This window comes from Podarcis cretensis, assembly GCF_951804945.1.
Source record: "Podarcis cretensis genome assembly, chromosome: 12".
Classification (NCBI taxonomy): Eukaryota; Metazoa; Chordata; class Lepidosauria; order Squamata; family Lacertidae; genus Podarcis; species Podarcis cretensis.
In genome coordinates this window covers 14,456,109-14,476,947 of record NC_137181.1, presented here as the reverse complement: position 1 = coordinate 14,476,947, position 20,839 = coordinate 14,456,109, and the positions used below count along the sequence as shown (strand labels likewise).

General features: G+C 42.9%; 2 protein-coding genes and 1 long non-coding RNA gene across 8 annotated transcripts in view; 2 read left to right on the top strand and 1 right to left on the bottom strand.

The window, feature by feature from the left end:
- Positions 1-2,136, top strand: part of NCAPG2 (non-SMC condensin II complex subunit G2) — a 41,319-nt gene extending 39,183 nt beyond the window's left edge. For 5 of the 6 annotated variants that reach the window (XM_079996412.1, XM_079996413.1, XM_079996414.1 and 2 more), the window contains exons 27-28: positions 421-526; positions 1,732-2,136. In XM_079996412.1, the coding sequence (XP_079852538.1) occupies positions 421-526; positions 1,732-1,783 (158 nt within the window). In that variant the 3' untranslated portion in view covers positions 1,784-2,136. The remainder of the gene's footprint in view (positions 1-420; positions 527-1,731) is intronic. The other variant, XM_079996417.1, reaches the window with a different exon arrangement.
- The window catches only part of LOC307199355, a 255,630-nt gene that overhangs the window by 185,156 nt on the left and 49,635 nt on the right, over positions 1-20,839 (bottom strand). The gene's annotated exons all lie outside the window — the stretch shown is intronic.
- Positions 15,743-20,839, top strand: part of PTPRN2 (protein tyrosine phosphatase receptor type N2) — a 643,066-nt gene continuing 637,969 nt past the window's right edge. Inside the window, exon 1 of the mRNA XM_079996433.1 lies at positions 15,743-16,324. Coding sequence (XP_079852559.1) covers positions 16,213-16,324 — 112 coding nt within the window. The 5' untranslated portion in view covers positions 15,743-16,212. The remainder of the gene's footprint in view (positions 16,325-20,839) is intronic.

The window sequence follows — 20,839 nt, the reverse complement described above, 5'->3', positions numbered from 1 at the left end:
GATAGCTGAATGAAAGCATGAACTCTGAGTGTGTTGTGGGGGGGGGCGTGGTTAAAGGGGAAATTCTATGCTAGAAATTATTGGAGAACGGGTAAAAAACCAAATCGCTAGCATTTTCCTGAATAGGTTTCTTTTGGGCGGCAAAGTTCTAACACTTACTGAAAACTTCAGATTCTGTATAAATGCAAATACCTTGTAGTATTTATTTTTCACAAAATGCTATTTGATTTCCAGAACAAATTATTGCCTCTGTTCAAAAAAGCAATTGAATTCATGGCTAGCTTGAAAGGATTCTTTTAGTGCAGCCATGATTAGTGGATTTACTTTTACACCTTAGAGGAATGTTTCTGTTCCCTTTTCTGTTCTACCTATTTCTGTTTCTCAGTAAGGCTCACTAGTTTTCATAATCATGTTTTTCAGCAGGTAAGCATAGGCCATCATACATAAAGGATATAGCATCTGCCCTTCAGAGGAAGTTAACATCATACAGCGAGATTATCGAGGAAGATGGTAGCAGCATGGAAAGGTAAACCTTTGGTGGAATGTTTATGTTCTGCTTTGTAGAAAAGATATATAATTGTGCTGGTGTGTAATGCATTATTTTATTTGCAAAAATATTGATATACCACTATTCATTAAAAATATCAGAACATCTGCAATAATAGTACATAAAACCATATGAAGCAGTCTGGTCTTAAGCAGTTTAGATTTTATCTTCTCATTGGCCTTATGTATCATAATAGAATTGCAAAGTTAGAAGGGACCATGAGGGTCATCTAGTCCAGCCCTCTGCAATGCATGAATCATTTTGCACAATGTGGGGCTTGAACCGATGACCCTAAGATTCAGAATCTCGTGCTCTCCCGACTGAGCTATCTTGTTGAGTTGTAAGTTATTTGAGGCCCACACGGAGCACGGATAGATAGATAGATAGATAGATAGATAGATAGATAGATAGATAGAAATGCCTTTCAGTTTTTCCTTGCAATTCTAAAGGGGTTTTTTTTTTGTTTAGTTTGTAAACAACACATGCAGCTATATGTTAGCAGCAGAGCTTCTGCTTTTCTCCATACTTCATGTATATTGAACTTATTAGGTCATGCAAGATGAGATCAAATACATAGAATGCATCAGTGGTTTTTGATTCAGTATGTTACTTAATTCTTTAAAAGATTCCAGCTAATGCCATTTGCAAATGGATACTCTTAGCCACGTCTCTCAATGTTAATAAACAAACAATGTTCTTAATACGTGGAGCTAGCTAATAAAGACTTTGAGTACTTTACCCCCAGTATCTTTCTCATTGTGAGAATGCATCAAATTTCTAAAATCTTAGGAATCCATCAAAGGTAACATGGCTTGTTTCCGTTAGCATCTTGTGCAAGTTTCTTTCTTATTACAGTGTACACAAGAGTGTGGAATGGGGATATGAGACAGAGTACTTTTGTTTGAAGCTCAGTGCTCTCCCAATAAGCTCTTCGGTACAAGAAACCTTATACATAGCTGCATAGGAAGATCACCAGGATGGGGCCTTGACTAGGAGATATAAATCTAATCAGTACAAAACCCAGTTCATAGTGCTGTGAAGCAATTAATTTTAATCTGACATCCATGCTTTTGCACAAGAGTATCAGAAATGTCACAGTAAGCAGATGTTTTAGTTAATGGAAAACTCTTCATTTGCCAGTCATTTGTGTAACTTACACAGCTGCTCCCTGCTCTTCTTTTCAGAACCCTCTATGAAACGGCTCTGCATGTTTTGGATGAAATATTAAGTCCTTGACCATGTAACTATTTATATAAACTAAGGAAACAGTGAAGAAGATGAATACACCCCTCCTGAGAGCCAAATGACTTAACTGTGCAGTATTTTGCCTTGAGTGGGAAAACCACGCCGCTTTGCTTTGTGCTTCCTTGCCATGGGACTGCTTCCATAGGTAATCTTTAAAGACAAAATCAAATTGTACATTCATTTTTGTAAGAATTGTGAAGAAACACTTTTAAATGCTAAAGTATTTTTTGTACATTGCTTTAAATATGGCTTAGATCCTTGAGTTATCTTTTGTATATATATATTTAAAAAAGCTCTTTTGAATGGCATCCAGATCTTTACATTAAATCACTATGCAAACATCGGTCGATTCACATGAGGCATGCTTGATCAGCACCAAAATCTTTCATCGAATGTAACTGTTAAGTAAGAAATGTCTTAATTTTTAATATGGTATTTCACATACTGTTATTAAATACCGAGTAATATTTTCTGAAAGGTAATGCAATCACCAGTATAGATAGGTACTCCTACTGACTTATTCTGATAGCATATTTATAACATTCTGAATCTTTAAAAAGGTTTCTGTAATAGTCTCCCCCAGCTACTGCATGCACATTCACAGGTTTACATCTTCACATGCCAGTGAAAATATTCCATTTGTCTTAGTTGGCAAATGGTACCTCTTTGTCTACAATAGGAGTGGGGAACTTGTGGCTTTCCAGATGATGTTGAACTCTTACTCCCTTCTGCCCAAACCAGCATGGCCCAATGGTCAAAAAGTTGTCATCCAACAACATTGGAGAGCCATCCCTGGTCTGAGGCCTTGTAGGCAGAAGCAGATGCCAATCTAGCAAAAGGACACCCACAAAGAAACATCTCCCTTGTAGTCATTCTATTTCTCTTTTGCTCCACATTGCAGCATGCTTCTTATAAGACCAGATCTAGTCTACTGGGAACCAATTTTGTCTGCAATGGAATTAATGTTGCTATAGTTTTAAGATTGGGGGAAAGCAGAAGTCCACCCCCACACACACCAAAGCAGGTTGCTTACCTGTAACTGGTGGCCTTCCATTGGCCATCTGAGCCTGTGCAGAATACATTTTGGGAATTTCGGGGGTGGGATGTGGAGTGAGTACCTTCCTACTTCGGCCTGTGTTTACTGCTGCAGGAAAGCATCATTGTCATCTTTAGGGACTGTCTCCTTAGCAAGTTCTGTCATCATTTCTCATGCATTCTGGGAGCTCTTCAAGTTCTAGCAAATATAGCATGCATTTCATTTCTTTGGTTTCCTTTCCATCCCTGCACCTACATCACAGTTGCTGTTTTTCAAAAAGTGCTGTCACTTTTTGAAATTACCTCTCTGTTTTCTGGAGAGAAAGCAGAAAGTTGATTCATGCACTCACTGACAGCCACAAAAGAGCCATAAAAAGAACATACAAAAAAAAAAAAACACCTAACATTAAAAGGTGTAACGGGTTCCTCCAGCCTTTCCTTAGAACTTTGTTTCTTGCCATTCTCTGAATTATTTTCTTATCCTGCCATATCTCCTCGATGAAAGGTGCTACCCCAAACTAACTGGATTGTTCCTAATGATAGCCCATTGGAATGGGTTCTACTTGTTTTTTCTGATTCCTCAATGCAACAGCTACATTAATACAAACCCAAGCTGGGCATTTAGCATCCTGAAGCACATCAGTTTGGGACAGACCCTTTATGAACTTCCCAGCTTAGCAAAACCACTAAAACCAATTGGCCTAGTCTTCAAATTATAATCATTTTCAGTTTATTCTCTTGAGTCTTGTCAAAGGCTGGGGGACTAAGGGGAGTTTTGGGTACAAATAGTGTTCTGCATCACTTCCTATATTTCCAAATAGCTTCTATTCCACATTTCTTATATAGAACATATGAGCTATTTACATACAAAGCACCCGTAGACTTGACTCAAGATCATTCCTTTATTATACCCAGGATTGTCTGTTTCTTGCATTTTTTGCGGAAAATTATTAATTTTTCATTGTTGTCCTAGGAGTCTTACTGGGATTTGTCTCCTTCAGCCTTTTGCTGATGCAAACAGAATTTCAGAATTCTGCTACCAACAGAACTGTATCACTAATCTAAAACAAAATAGCTTGAAATTCTTGTCTTGCGTGCAACATGACTCTCCTTCTTGGTTTTGTTCCTTTGAATGACTAATGGAAGCCATTCTGCTTTAAAATGAGTCTATTGTTCATACTGTCAAGAAGGAGCGTTATCTGCAGATTTGTAGGACTAATCACTGTTTCCATGTTCTGAATAGAACACTGGAAAATTTCTCTAGCACTGTTTACTTGAGCTGATGCTAGCAATGATAGGAGGCTTGTTCTAAACATTTGGTTTTTCTGTGGATTTTTTAAAAAAAACTACAAATGCAAGTATGAATGTTTCCTAAGTGATACAGTACAAATGGAAAAAATAAGATGAAACACAACTGAACATAGTGCAGAACACATTTTAGAGCTTATTGGGTGGTGGCTATGGCAGAAAATTGATATTACTTCTCTGCCTCCATTGTGCCCATTCAGTGCCATTCAGTTGAACTACTGTGGCCAGTTTGGGATCTTTCTCCAATATCAGTTTACAGGAGACATTTGTTGTGAAGCATTTTGTTGTGCTACTCTGCCTCGCTGCTGTTTAGAAATATTCCATAGCTAGGTTCTTTGACTCCAGAAATCTCCATATGGCCTGGAAAGCTAATGCTGAGGTGTGCATGGCAGGAAGGTTATGGTTGGTCTTAGCTGCTATCTCTGTAAATTAATCCACAAAGAGGTACTCTTCCTAACAATGATTGATAATATGGGAACTCAGGAATATTCAAATGCCTCTCTCTTCTTTCTTGACCAGTGTTCATTTGCATTTGACCCAAGTTTTCCTCTACTCATGTAAGAGTGATCCCCAGTTTGCTTCCTCACCCTAAGCTCTGGCGTATACCAGGGATCTAAGCGGGCTCCACAAAGCAGGAGATGGCTCTCAAGGGTGATTGCATCAACAACCTGAGCCATTTGGATGTTCCAGTTGTTGAGCAGGGCTTTGACAGGAGTGCCAGTCATATTAGCCAGAAAACCCCCCAGAGCTGCCTGGAAATCCACTGGATCCATCAGCCCCTGAGGACAGACCATCCTAATAGGTCTCCTGCCTCTGCAGAGGGGAACAGGTACTGAAATGCCTAAAAGCATTACCATTGCTAGCAGGAATACAGTGGTATCTCGGGTTAAGTACTTAATTCATTCCAGAGGTCTGTTCTTAACCTGAAACTGTTCTTAACCTGAAGCACCACTTTAGCTGATGGGGCCTCCTGCTGCTGCTGTGCCGCCGGAGCACGATTTCTGTTCTCATCATGAAGCAAAGTTCTTAACCCGAGGTACTATTTCTGGGTTAGCGGAGTCTGTAACCTGAAGCGTATGTAACCCGAGGTACCACTGTACTAGCATAACTTAAAAGCCAGGGCCCTCTGCTCACTCTCACTTCTAGTGGTGGAAAATTTAAATCCTAATGGTATAAGTTATACTATAGTCCAGGGAGATACAGATCATTCTTTTATTGATTCAGAGCCACTTCAGCGGAGGCCTAAACAGTACAACAGTCACATAAATTTAGTCAACTTCACTGGAATCTGCCCGCCTCTCCCCACAAGTTAACAGAAGAAAAAGCTTAAGATAGGCTAAATTAACAGAAGCTTAACACAAACTCTAATTAACTTTCTTCTCCCAGAAAAGAATAAAACCATCTCCTGTATCCTGACCAGTAATATGGCAATAGCTGGATTTATTTATGTATGATCTTTATATCAAGGCCCACTAATTTGTACCACGGTTGAAGAAAAGCCGAAGAATGAGAGTGTCCCAAGCTGATTGTCCACTGTCGGCTGTGGTTCTTGTCTCTAGTGTTATGACCGCAGCATTCTGAGGGCCTTAAAAGCCCCATGGCCAACTTTATCGCCGCATCCAAGTTCACTTCTTCATCTGGATCAAGCTGGTCCAAGGCTGAGCCACACTGGCTGTAACAGGAGCGGCATAGAAGGGAAATCAGAATCAAGAGTCCTATCCACAAAACATCCTGTCTCTGGTAGGTGGGCATGATAACTTAAAAGGTAGTGTCTGGCTTTCTTTTCTTTTTATTGTTTTCCCTGCTTGGTTTTTTTATGTTTACCACTTAGAGATGCTAAGGACGAATCGGTAGCTAAATGCCTTAGATCCAATGAAATAATATAAGTGATCTGTTTGCTCATCATCTAGGGCACATGAGACTGTCAGAATAATCAGAGTTAAGATATAGCACATTCTTGCGATTTGTGGTTCTAAATGGTCCCTGTTTTGGTGCTAGCTGATTATTGCTTATTGGCAACACCTATCACAACACACATTCTATTTTCCTATTTCTGCTGCGTCTCTATTTCATCACTGACAACTATTTTTCCTTTTTTCAAACACAATATCAGTTGTCCTTTTATATAAGGCTGTAACATAAGCCAAATATTAACTCTGTAGTCCTTTAAGGATGGAAATGGAGCAGAACGTTTTGTCTGGTGGGATCATACATTAGGCTTGAGGTAAACAGGACTTTTTTCCTCAGGTCCAGCTCTCTAATTAAGAAATCTTGGAGACTCTCTTGAGGTTCTTGTACTACTTTTGACAGTTGTTAAGTAGAGCTCAGTTGCATCCTTTTCTTGATGATAGGATCATAAAATGTGTCTTGGTTTTATTACGTTAAAATCCTTTTTTATCTCCAGATAATCCCTCAAGTCGAGTTAAGGATAAATTGCCTAGATTGCAAACTTTATGACGTTTGTCTCACTGTTCTCCTTTTTTAAAAACTCATTCTGATGAGTCAAGCTTCTGAAACTCAGCCTGTCTGGCTAGTTATCTTAACTTCTCTCCTTTGGATTAATTTCACTCCCATAGTTTTCTGTCCACCATTTTCCTGTCTCTTTCATCCTTTCCTCTTTCTTCATATAGTGCTTCTGTGTTGGCTACAGCACTGATGTCTGCAATCTTTTCTTTCACTTGCTGTGTAATGTAGTCAGAACCTCAATCTCTTAACTCTCTTTGGAGTCGCTACCAAAAGGGCCCCATCTCTCATACCCACCAGTCTATTAGATTGCTGCAGGCCCGCAAACAGGGGTTCTGAGGCTGACCTTAAGGCCTGCACAGATTCATATGGGTAGAGGTGGTACTTCAAATAGCCCAGTCCCAGAAAGTTTAGAACTTTAAAAGGGAATTATCAGCACAAATAGGCAACAAACACAGCTGTTCCAGCAATAATGCTATATGCTCCAACCACTGGGCCTCCACCAGTATCTGAATAGCTGCATTTTGTACCAGCTGAAGATTCCATACTGTCTTTAAAGGCTGCCCTTCATAGAACGCATAGCAATAACTTAGTTTGGAAACAACCAGGTCCTGTGTAACTGAGGCACACACAGCTATATCTCTCTGTAAACCAGAGATGAAGAATGGGGAAGCACTCTAAATGTTGTCTGACTACAGCTCTTATCATCCCTGTCCCTTGACCATGCTGGCTGGGGCTGACGGGAGTACTAATCCAACATGTATCTAGAGGGCCACAGTTTCTCCACCCATACCCTAAACGTTTTAGATCATAAAGGTAAGTCAGGCTAGAACTGATCTCCATGCTTCTGAAGTCTGATTTCTCTAGAGAGGAGGCCATCTAACAAAAGAAATTTCCGTGCATGTTAATTCCTGAAGGCTTTTTGTTAATATTGGCTCATCTCAAAATGTGCTGATGTAAACACTAAACAGATGCTTAGGTCTTCAGTTAACTCTCACTAAGCATTAGCATTTTCACTTAGCCACACGCCTTATTTCCAGCTATTCTCCCAGGTAATCGCTAACTGCAGTTCAGTCTGAGACTTAAAATGCAACTCCCTTTCAAAGCTCCTTTCCAACTGCTCTTCTTTGGCAAGATGTAAAAGCCATTATCATTTAGCTATGGCCTAGGGGATAAAATAGCACCTCACAAGCTACTCGTCATCACTAAAAATCAATATTGTTTATATCTCACTGAGGCTCAATCTAGGAGAATCTCAATCTCCCATTTTCTCCCCCTTGGTAAACTGCAACTATTTGGCAAAATTACACAGGAATATGCTTGAATGCTTAAGGTGGGGGCGGGTGAGTGGGGGGAATAATAAATTTACCTCTGCTGTGAGCTGAGCAGGATATTAACATCTGCTGGCTTCCTCTCCAAGTATTGTAGAAAATTTTCTGAACCCACTGCTGGTGTTATGAAAACATTCCTGCAATCTTTTCCTTTCAGGAAGATGAGTGCATTCATCTTAATTTGTGGCACCACTCTTAGAGTTAAAATGTATTTTATGTTCCTCTGTGTTTCATTATGGTGATAAGTCCCAAGAAGCCTATCCACACTTTGAACTACTGGGCAATATGCATAATTTCTAGATAGAGCAGCATGGACTGTGTTGGAACAGCAACACAGGTGAGGTGCCTCTACAGAGGAGGAAGAGGAGGAGGAAAGAAACTCTTGGAGGAACATGATGCACAGAAGCAAGGCTATCGGGAGCCTTGTTGTGTCACTGGAGCTGCAAAATTGATCCCAGGCCCTCACCTTGGACACCATTTCTGGGCTAGAGGAGCTAGGACAGCAGTTGTCAACCTCAAGACACACCGAGGTGGCTGTGGAAGATACAGTGCGCAGAATGATTCCTGCCACTCCTCACAGAAGGAAGAGATGGGAGGAGATGGATGAATAGTTTTCCATTCTTGACCTAAGCCCTTCAGATCCAAGGCTACTGACAGTGGATTAGTATTCTGGTAACCTGCTTGCTACCTACCAAGGAAATGATCTCATAAAAAGGAGAATTGCAGTTTGAAAAAAAGGAATTTCAGATGAAGGAGTAGGAAGTTCTCAAGCCATAAGATTCCTGCTTTTGTAACCTATCTTAATAATATCCTGATAAGCTCATTATGTTGGTCTGAATGCAGGGATTGGAAGAAATATGTCCAGGTTAGAGGCCAAACACCTACCCTGCCAGTGATCTAGTTTCTGATTCTGGACCAGAGGAGCAAGAACAGCAGTTGCAGACCTCAGAACACTGAGGTGATTTGTAAGGTATTGTGTACAAAACAATTACTGCCAGAAGGAAGAGACGTCTGGTGGTGGTAGGTGACTCCCTACTGAGGGGGACAGAAGCAGCAGTGGGCAGGGGTAACAGGGTCCCAGGAGGTGTGCTGTCTTCCAGGTGCAAAGATTCATGATGTGACAGAAAAGTTGCCATGTTTTATAAAGCCCACTGACCACAAACCCTTCCTTTTGATTCATGTGGGTATAAACGATACTGCTAGACCCAATCTTTAACATATAGCAGGTAACTCTGGGCAGGATGCTGAAGGGCCTTGGGGCATCATTCCTTCCTGCTGAATGTTCTGGCCCAGGAAGAGAGAAAAATACTGAAAGTAAACCACTGGGTGTCATCAGGAAATTTTTGGCTTTGAACATGAACTCTGCTTCCTTCAGGAAGGTCTTCTGGCAAGAGATGGGGTCCTTTCCAACTACAATTCTATTATTCTATTCTAAGTTTAGGTAAAGGGTAAAGGAACCCCTGACCGTAAGATCCAGTCGTGGACGACTCTGGGGTAGCGGCGCTCATCTCACTTTACTGGCCGAGGGAGCTGGTGTACAGCTTCCAGGTCATGTGGCCAGCATGACTAAGCTGCTTCTAGCGAACCAGAGCAGCACATGGAAACACCATTTACCTTCCCGTTGGAGCGGTACCAATTTATCAACTTGAACTTTGACGTGCTTTCGAACTGCTAAGTTGGCAGGAGCTTGGACCGAGCAACGGTTTAACCCACAGTGCCACCCGCGTCCCTAACTTATTACTGCATATCTGTGACTTAGTCAATATTCTTTTCTCTTTTTTTGAGTGGTAGCAATATACCACTTATATTATATTATATTATATTATATTATATTATATTATATTATATTATATTATATTATATTATATTATATATTATATTAATTGCTAATTATGCAAATGAATTTGTAATATACAGTTATTGACTCACACTTGCATGCATGAAAGAGTTAACAAGCTCAGGTTGCCAGTGGGGGTGGAGCTTAGCAAGCTCCCTGTAGCATTTTGTTTCCTTCCTCCCAGTGTCTTCCTCTTAATGCTTCCTGGAAGAAGGATCCACACAAAACTAATTCTACTTTTGTCTCCATCCTCCTCACTGATGTTCTACAAAGGCTGCTGACAGGTGGCCACCACTCCTTGAACTAGTTGTAAATAAGAAGGCAAGCTGATGGGGACAGGCTGAGATTTGTGGGGCCATTCCCCATTTTCCCTAACAGCAGCCTCCACTGCCTAAAGGTGACTGAAAGCATGACTGCATGTCCCATACAGACCTGCCAACCAAAGAACACAATGGTCTTGCCAGGTGAAGTTGGTGCAAAGTGTTCCTGAGGTCACATGTGTAGCAATTAATCCTGGATCATCCTGAGGCCATTAGCCTGAATTATGAGGGAAGACTAAATCAGCAAAGGTGGATATGAATTCCATTCACAATAGTTATCTTCATGCTGGCAAGCACATATGCATTAGCAAGCAAGACGGTGGAAACAATCCCAAATAAGAGTTCAGTCAGCCCCGTACACTTTGACTCCATTCTTAAAGATGGTTATCATCAGTGCTGTTCCAAAATCTGTCATCCAGTTTGTCCTATGAAAGAGGCTTCCATTTTCTGTCTTTCTTGGGGCACTTGGGGATTATTATTGTTGCTGTTGTCAATATGGGGTTTTGATCTTACCATTGTGAGGAGGCCAAGGGTGGTCTGTGTGTGCCCCCCCCCCGGTAGATATTTCTCCAGCACCCTGCAGCCTCCCTGGGTGCCTGCACTTCCTAAAACACCTAATGGGAGAAGCGACCCCTGATATCTTCCCCAAGGCTTCAATTGATATTTTGGCACTCGGGAAGTTCCAAAGCCTAATTAGAGGGCAATGTCATGTTACACATAACTGCAACTGCAAGATGAGAAGTAATGAAAAAAATATACAAATGAAAAAAATCAGCTCTGGTGTTCAGCAACAAGAAGTTGACCAGATAAAAGTATTGCAAAATAAAGGGATGTATATTGCTCATCCCACAAATTAGCCAAAGTTAGCACATGAGCATAGCTGGTGGGTGAAACAAGTACTGTTGCTTTCTGCAAGAGATCAGCTGGGTTTACTTTGCCAACAAGTATACTGCAAAATCTGTGGTCAAATAGCCCCACCCAGATTCTATATAGACATTCTAATATCTTTGTATACATACCCTGTGAACCCTGGATCTTCTCTACACCCTGTAAACATGCAAATGCAAATTAAGGAGTGCCGCTTGCTTCCTTTTCGAAGGAAGGAAATTGAAGCAGAACATAAGTGTACCGATGTGATCTTACTAGGAGTTTCTACTAGAAAATAGACACCTGCTCCACCTATTATATGAATAAATTTGTATACAGCCCTTCATCTGTAGACTTCAGGGTGGTTCACAATCTAAAAATACAAGACGAAGAAACATAATAAAAGCAAGAACGAAAACCAATACCGCCTCCAGCCCCTCCCACAACACATTTAAAAGGGCATTGGATGTCAAGCAGCCAAAGGCCTGGTTAAAAAGGAACACTTTCACACGGCGCCTTAAAGGTATATAATGAAGGTACCAGCTGAACTTCCCTGGGGAAGGCATTCCACAAATGGGGAGCTATTGCAGAAAGTGCTCATTCTTGTCTTGCCATCCTCTGGACCTCTTGAAGAGGTACACAGAGAAGGGCCTCAGATGATGATCTTGGGGTCCCCGTAGGTTCATATGAAGAGAGGAAGTTCTTCAGGTATTGTGATCTTGAGCCATTTAAGGCTTTGTAGGTCAAAACCAGCACTTTGAATTGGGCCTGGAAATGAACTGGCAGCCAGTGCAAGCAATGCATACGTAAACATAATAAAAGGTATCTATTTTAAGGTTTCTGTAGCTGTTGTTTTTGCCACAGTCCTGTGTTACAATCACTTGCTATTCAGTAACACTTTGATTTACTGCTATGATTCCCTCCCACCACCACCTTTGAATGAACTATATATCTGTGTGGTTTCTTTTGTTTTGCATTGCCTCTCTTTAAATAAAAATCCTTCCACATTCTCTAATTGATTGTATTCAGCGCATAAGTGGTCCAAACCAATGCCAATATTGATTTTAGTCTCTTTTTTTGCTGTCAGTTGCAGAAAAAACAACAATGACTGCTCAGTGGTAAGCTTTGATATCAAAGTTTTGTTCATCTATTCTAGTAGTTCACACTCCATTAAAAAAATACTTGTAAATCATAACTGACACATGTAAGCTTTAATTTTCTCCCCATGGTAGAAGCTTTTGAAGCAGATGCAGAAGATTTCCTGTTGTTCTAAATATATTCCCTTACTAACCTCATCTTTAAATAGTTTACATAAACCAAGGCTGCCATCATGCAGTAGAAAACCCTATGCTACATGTGCGTTGGCTCAGTCACATTCCTGGTACAGGCATGGAGACAGTGCACATGACCAAACTGATGTATATGCTAACATGTAAACGCAAAAAGAGCCCTGCTACTAGGTAAGACCAAAGGCCTTTCTGGTCCAGCATTCTGTTCCCACACTGATCAACCAAATGCCTACAGAAAGCCCTGATAGGATATGAGTGCAATAGCCACTTTCCTCTGTTGTTGCCCAGAAATTGGTACTCCTGAAAGCAGAATGTAGCCATCATCACTAGTAGCCATTAATAGTCACTTCCCTCCACATCTTGTTGCAGCAAATTCCATTGTTTAACCATGTGTCTGAAGTGGTACTTTTTGTCCGTCTTGAATCCCCCACGCTTTAGCTTCATTTGAAATGGAGAAAAAAGCCTCTATCCACTTTCTCCTAAAGTGAACGGGTTTCATGGCATCTGTCATGTGGAGAACTCACTTGGATAGGCTTTATAAATACATGTTGCTCCCCTATGCTAGAGTCATTGAATGATTGCAACACCTTCCTCTTGCTAAGTTTCCCATTGCTAGAGTGAAAATGGGAGTTTGGGGTACCAGCTGACTATATAAAAGATTCCCCATCTTTGAGGGGATAGGATAGAGGATTTAAAATTGTTCCTAATGTATTTTGTATCATCAGTGTTGATAAAAATGTTGCATTTTTATTTACATTGCCTTAACAGTGTAGTTCGGTAACTTGCAAACAACAGAAACTACATTTAATTTCTAATATATTTTGATAAATGGTAACTAATGATAATGATAAATACCTTGTCTTGTCACTTTCTGCCATATGTTATTGTCTTAGTCAGAGTTATGTTTTTCATTCCATGTAAATTCAATATGGTCATTTTTCCAGCCTTTCTTTTTTTAAAAACTACATACTCTCTTTCCAGCCATATGGCTTGCACAGCCCATGAGAATTCAACAATTTAACTTTCAGCAGCTTCATTTTTCATCGTGTCCTTTCCGTATTGCCTATCTTTGCATTTTTGTTTGTTTCTACTTCAGTTTAGCCATCTGAAGTTACATATCTTGCAGCAACGAACTTTCTTCAAACCATAATTCTTTTAAAGCAAACTCATAGCTTAGAATAAGTGCTTTACAGAAACCTTACCATGCTTTGCAATAAAAATATTCAAAACTGGTGGTGTCCACTACAGGCTGCTTAAACAGTGAATGGACTTTTGTTTAGTGATCCTCTGTGTTGTCCTGCTCCAACCAAGTTCTACTCAGAGTAGGGCCATCAAAACGAATGGACCTTAGTGACATCCAATTCCAATAGGTTTACTCTGAGTGTGACTAATGTTCACTACAATCTTACAGTCAGGCATTCTATGCATGGCTAAAACCAAAAAGTGGGGAGTAGCCTCACTCCTTGCTGGCCATGTACACAGTGTGCATGTGCAAGGAAGGAGTGTTCACACATACATCAGTATATGTGAAGGCTCCCTCCCTGCAGACATCCATACTATATGCATGGGATGCTATGGGGCAGGACTAGTTGACATATGAGTGCACCCCACCCACCCCTGCCCTAGTCTTAACCCTGCAACTAATGCTGGAATAGGACTTTGTGTTAAAGAATTAAATAACAAGTACTCTAACCCAGAAAGGGATGAGCCAATATTGAATACTGGGGAGAATGGACGCCCAACAACAAGACCACTACCACAAATTCAGAAGTGCATAATAATTTGTCCAAAGACAAGGATTGATCCTGGGAATGCAAGTTGGCCATAAATGGATTGGTTGGGTCAAAATCAACAACGTGTGGTTTTCACTGCAAAAATGTGGAGTTAACAGGCAATCCAGAGGGCAAAGTGCAAAAATTTTCCTTTAATAAGTCCAGGCGGGGACTGGGCAAAATGTTAAGTATAGATGAATAACCACCCAGTCGTTAATCAGAGGGAACAGTCACACTTTAACATTTTGAAGTTATCCAGTTTTTCAGACAGGGTAATTAACTCGAGATGGTAATTGGAGACTGAGCCTAAGATCTTTGGCATGCAACCTCTGCATGCACTGTAGATGTTCTATCACTAAGTTACGGCCATCAAACGCATTTCACTGTGTTACATAAGAAGTAACCACAACAGATCCTCTCTCTACATTAGCACCAGGAGAAGGACTTCCAAGTCAGCAGAGCTGACCCTACTCAACAGAGCAGACGGAGGCAGCATTCAGTTCTGCGCACGGAAGCCGTGCGTGTCTGTGCCTGCAGAGATGCCATCTAACCCTTTGCCTCGGGCACCAAAATGCCTTGGGCCAGCCCTGCAAGCCAAAAAGGTGTGTGGCTTGTAAGAGCCGAAGAAACGCCTTTCTGCAAGAGAGCACAGCTTCATGAGGGATGCCCAGCTGCACAGGCAGGCAGCCCTCCTCAGAGATGCAAGCAGGAATTTGGGCAGGTGCAACTTGTCATGCTCCACTTCCTGCTTGCATCCTCCTTTCCAGCTCACAGCTATCATTAAAGGCACACGAGCCCTCTCCTCCTTGGCAGTAAGGCCGACCCCCGTCCATGGAGCCAGCCTGCCACGGAGAAAAACCCCCAGGCGAACTACTACTAGCCTCCTGGGCCCTGCCTGCCAATCTCACCCCAAGCATTTAAAAAAGGAGGAGAGCTCCACTTTGCAAACACACACAACATCAAAAAAACGAAGATCATGGCTACTGGTCCCATCACCTCCTGGCAAATAGAAGGGGAAGAAATGGAGGCAGTGAGAGATTTTACTTTCTTGGGCTCCATGATCACTGCAGATGGTGACAGCAGCCACGAAATTAAAAGACGCCTGCTTCTTGGGGGAAAAGCAATGACAGGCCTAGACAGCATCTTGAGAAGTAGAGACATCACCTTTCCAACAAAGGTCCGTATAGTTAAAGCTATGGTTTTCCCAGTAGTGATGTATGGAAGTGAGAGCTGGACCATAAAGAAGGCTGACCTCCGAAGAATTGATGCTCACTGGAGGGACAGATTGTGAAGCTGAGGCTCCAGTACTTTGGAAGGACAGATTGTGAAGCTGAGGCTCCAGTACTTTGGCCACCTCATGAGAAGAGAAGACTCCCTGGAGAAGACCCTGATGTTGGGAAAGATGGAGGGCACAAGGAGAAGGGGGCGACAGAGGACGAGATGGTTGGATAGTGTTTTCGAGGTTACCAGCATGAGTCTGACCAAGCTGCGGGGGGCAGTGGAGGACAGGAGTGCCTGGCGTTCTCTGGTCCATGGGGTCATGAAGAGTCGGACACGACTAAACGACTAAACAACAACAACACACCCCAAAACCTGGTGGCCAGAGAGCGCCTTTGGAGCAGGAAACAGCTGGGCTTCCATTTTGGACCCTGACCTCTCCTCCTCAGTCGGATTTGGTCGGCCAGTCCCTCTACCTGTAGGGAAGTTAAGCCTTGGAGAGTGGGAGGGAGGAAAGAGATGGAAGGGGTATTGAGGAGGAAGAGGGAGAAGAAGGGCCAGCAGGCGCGCTTGGCCCGCCTCAGCTGAGGGAAGGCTGTGGAGCTTGCAGTGCGAGCCAGTAGCAGCAGCAGCAGCAGCAGCAGCGCGTCGAAAGAGCTGCGCGAAGAGAGCAGCAGCAGCAGCAGCAGCAGCAGCGGCAGGCAGTTCATTGCGAGGAGGAGGAGGAGGAGGCGCCTGGCGCTGCCGGGCGAGGAGGAAGCGAGGCAGGGAGGGGCCGCCTGGCTGGCTGAGGCTGGCGAGCCGAGGGGACGGCGCTGGTCGCTGTCCTGGGTGTTGAAGGGAGCCTGCCGGGGAGCGCCTGCAGCCTGGCCCCGGAGCCGAGGTGGCATGGACTGAGCCGCTGCGAGGGGACAGGAGGACGAGGCGGGCCGGGCAAGCAGGCAGGCAGCCAGCAGGCAGGCGCTTGCCATGGGCCACGCATGATGGGGTCGCCCGGCACCTCCAGCCTCGCCTTCCGCCTGCTGCAGCAGCTGCTCCTGGTCCTCGTCGTCGCCCGGCACCGAGGCGGAGCTGGAGCAGAGGCCAAATTCGGTGAGTGGAGAGCTGGGCTGCAAGGGAAGGAGAGGCGCGCGGCGGAGGACGCGCAGGGCAGGAGGCGCCGCCGCCGCCGCCGCAGGAGGGAGGAGGGGGCGGGGAAGGGGAGAGGCGGCCCGCCGGGCCAGGGCAGGTGAGCCAGGGCCGCCCGCGGGCGGGAAAAGTGGCGACGCCGACGCCATCCTCTCGAGCCTCTGAGGCGCAACTTGGGAGGAGGGCGAAAGGGCGCGGGGATCCTTCCCGGGCTAGCGCAGGAAACCCTGCCCTCCAGGGGCCCTGCCTGTGTCCCCGCGGCCGAAATCCTTCTCCTGAGGAGACCTTCGGTTTCCCTCCACACACCCCTCAGGCGACACGTATTCATTCCTCCCCTCACATATTCTTACTGAGGTGCGCAACACCTGCTATCCGCGCGTGCGTGTGTATTCAGTTAATTTAATTTCACAGCTTTTGTATACCGCTTGGTCAGTGACAGAAACCCTCAAAAGCGGTTTCTACGCGTAGATAGATACGCCCACACTTACACGCGTGTATTTCAAGTCCCCTGTTAGCAGAGGTTTGGGTCAGCCCTTGCGCAGTGGCGTGTGTTTACCTGCCCCCCTCCTCCCTCAGGTGTTCCCATTGCCACCCAGCTGAGCCTCACTGACTCCCCTCACTGACTTGAGGGGAGGCTGCTACTACTTTGCAGACCCCCATTCCTCCATGTTACCCCCCCCCCAATATTCTGTCCCCATGGACTGCTCTGCTCAGAACCAAGAGATCTCTTTCACAAATCATCCTCTTAACAAGTTATACTTTGTGAAGTCTATGGCACTAGCAAAGCAACTGCATTTCCACTTGTGGCCTCCACATGCTCCACATGCACCTTATTACAGGGCCATCTCCAAGGGCTGCCCCAGTTACTTCAAGAATGTTCATTTCTTCAGACCCACAGGCTGCTGGGTACATCCTACAACCTACCCTGCTCTCTTAATGTTCCTTACTAGTAAAAGGTAAAGGTAAAGGTACCCCTGCCCGTACGGGCCAGTCTTGACAGACTCTGGGGTTGTGCGCCCATCTCACTCAAGAGGCCAGGGGCCAGCGCTGTCCGGAGACACTTCCGGGTCACGTGGCCAGCGTGACATCGCTGCTCTGGCCAGAGCCAGAGCCAGAGCCAGAGCCGCACACGGAAACGCCGTTTACCTTCCGGCTGGTAAGCGGTCCCTATTTATCTACTTGCACCCGGAGGTGCTTTCGAACTGCTAGGTTGGCAGGCGCTGGGACCGAGCAGCGGGAGCGCACCCCGCCGCAGGGATTCGAACCGCCGACCTTTCGATCGGCAAGCCTTAGGCGCTGAGGCTTTTAATCCACAGCGCCACCTGCGTCCCCAATGTTCCTTACTAGGCCCACCCAAAGTTAGAAAACCAGCTCATTGGCCTCCGCAGTGCACACCACTGATATTTCCCCCATTTGAAACATCTCACCTACTTCCCAGTGAAGCCCGGTGGTGGTGTTTTCCCAAAATTCTACATTGTTGTGAAGTGCCCTGGGATCTCTGGGTGAAAGGCAGTATACAAATTTAATAAACAGCAGCAGCAATAATGCTATATTCAACTCACTGAATTCTTGATCAAGAAGTTCTATTAGTCACATGTCCTAGAGTTGATCACCCAACTGTTGTTGATCATTTCATAAACCTTCATGGACAATTTCTTACTGGAGAGTCACACATTCCCTTGGTGAGGTTCTTGCCCTTCAACTTTTTTACCAACCTAGCTTATTTCTCTTCTTCAATTCCAACCCCTCCCCCAGCAATATTCAGATGGACCATTTCCCTTTCTCACCTAATTAATTCAGGTAAAGTCGTTTATAGGTCAGACTCCCTAGGCAAATTGATCCTCACTATCTACCTATCAAACTATCATCTCATGCTGGCCAAAAATGGAGTTCTTTTTATTGATATTACCTTTTTGTAGTTGTAAGCAATCCTTCTGTATCAGATACACTGAATATATATTCCTTACCAATAAACACTCCAAATGAAGGAAATTTTCAATATAATTTTGTAGTCATTCATCAAAACCTTTCCCCCCTTTTAAGAGATATCCTCCCAACTTAACTGTTACTGTTAATCCTCTAAAACTTGCACCATATCACTCTTTACCTGTTTAACGCTTCCTGATATCTGAGCTCCACAAATTAAAAATATTTTCGTTATAATTGTAGTGTACAGTGGTATTCTGAAACTAAAGTGAATTGTAACTCTATAAGCCCATTTATTTTGCCAATAACAATATAGTGCAGATTTCAGTTGCAAACTCTCCCAAACAATGACATGCTGACAGGACTATTGTTACAAACTTCTCGTGATGAAAACAAAAACTTGTCTTTTGGCACCTTAAAGTCCTACAGATTTATAAGCTTTCAATCTTCATCACAATCCATCTTGTAGCCTTTAAGGCACCATAATAATAGCTTTTGCCATAAAAGCTAGCTTTTCTATCCCTCTAGAATTTGTTCCCTTATTAGCTGATTCCCTATGAACACATTTTATCATTGAAATTCCATATTCTCACTGGAGTCACACAGATACCTAGAGATACATTAAAGAAAGCTAGACTTTGAAAATGACATATTAAGTCACATACTGAGAATCTGACTCAGTGCCATTAATCTGTTCACCCCAAGCTTACTTTATATTGGGGGGGGGGGATCATTTTTACTGAGAAGCTACCTGTGACCCTGCAGTTTTACAATGACCTATATAGGCCATTCCAGCCTCATCTTTGCTATTATTTTTGTGAGAGAACAGGTTGCCTCAGCTTGTGTCCTTGTAGAGCTTGGCACTTACTGTCTAGAGCAGGTAAAAGAAGAATCAGCCTTACATTAGTCTCTGTTAAAAGCTCTCTGTTAGAAAGAGCAAATTAATAGAACCTAGGCTTCCATGCTTGCTTCCCAACTGAAAGGGTCATGGAATTAAGCTGATAATATTTGCAGGAGTCTGCATACTGAGATTAAAATAATAATGTGTTCCATATCTTAAAAGATGTGGACAGGTGTTTAAAGGAAACTGGACTGGAGGTAGCAGTACTAACAATTATCAATGCCACAGAAAAATCATTCCTATATCTTGTTAAGGGGTGCACTTGTCCAAAGTAAACACTACCTGTTATTTATATACCGAAATCCACCCTTTCACTGCTCCTTAACACATTTATGCATTTGCCTCATAATGGTTCTAAGCATGCATTGCAAATAATTTGGGAAGCACAGGAAGGATAACACAAAATCAGTACGTGATTTCCCCCAGATGGTTTTCGAAAGGTCAGCCTGCACACTCTAGATTGATTTGTGCAAGCATTAAAGTCAATTTAAAGAACAAACCTGCCCTTGAATTAAAAGGCAAACTCAGAACTAGTTAGGCAACCTTGGGGCAATCATAAATGGAGCCCACTCCTTTTTAAAACAGGGAAGTAATTTGAAATCTCAGCAGTGTGTTTGAAAAGGAGAAAGAACCAGGAAAACAAGCACTTTGCTGTGATTGAAAAGTATTTCACTATTTTAAAAAGGAGTAGGCTCCATTTATGACTGTGCCTAAGCTTGCTTAACTAATTCTGAGTTTGTCATGCTGTGGTGGAAATAGTTTTAAAATATTATTTTAAGAGATTATAGAACATTATCACTAGGACATGGTCAAAATCTGCACCAGGGTTTTTTTCTCTGTTAATAAAGTGTTGATAATGAGAGAAATGTAGTGGTGCCAAGAAGTGCTTCTACCTTGAAAATAAATATCTTTCTGAAACATCTGACTGAATATAACCAAAGTAAATGCCACTACATTTGAAGAACAGAAAACAGATGCAAGGCACGGATGCCTCACCTTCAAACTATCAAGTTTATGTTGTTGCTTTTCCATTTTCTTGTTTCGAAATATCTCTTGGAACTGAATGTTGAATTTTTAATGCGTTCAGACATGCATAAGTAACTACTTATTATACCAGCAAACATATTATTTGTTTTTATAGTGCCATTGGTGCATACAATTCTTTATACAGCAACATTTTATTCATTTGGAATATTTAGGACCTGCGTTTTCAATCTGAAAAATGTTCCCAGAATGACAGATAATGATTATTTTTTTTTTTTAAAAAAAAGCAACATCAAACAGATTTAAAAAGCAAAATAAATCCTGGAATAAATCCACAATGGAATAAAAATAAGAAGGCAGACTACCTAAAAGGCCTGGGTAAGTAAAGTTCTTACTTCAGGTTTATGGCAGGCAAGGTTTTCCTAGGGAGAGTATTCAAAAGATGGGGTGCTACAACTGAAAAGACCCTAAATGTGGGTCACCATCTTAATATTTGGGTATGCTTTATCTTAAGTAAAAAAAAACGTGTCACTGGCTCAAAGAACATACAATCTACAATTTAATATTGGAAGAAGAAAGCAACAGAGAAAAGTATGGAGGATAGGGGAAGTCAGGTGGGATGAACAGATATTATGGTGCTGGAGGAGACTCTTGAGAGTCCCATGGAC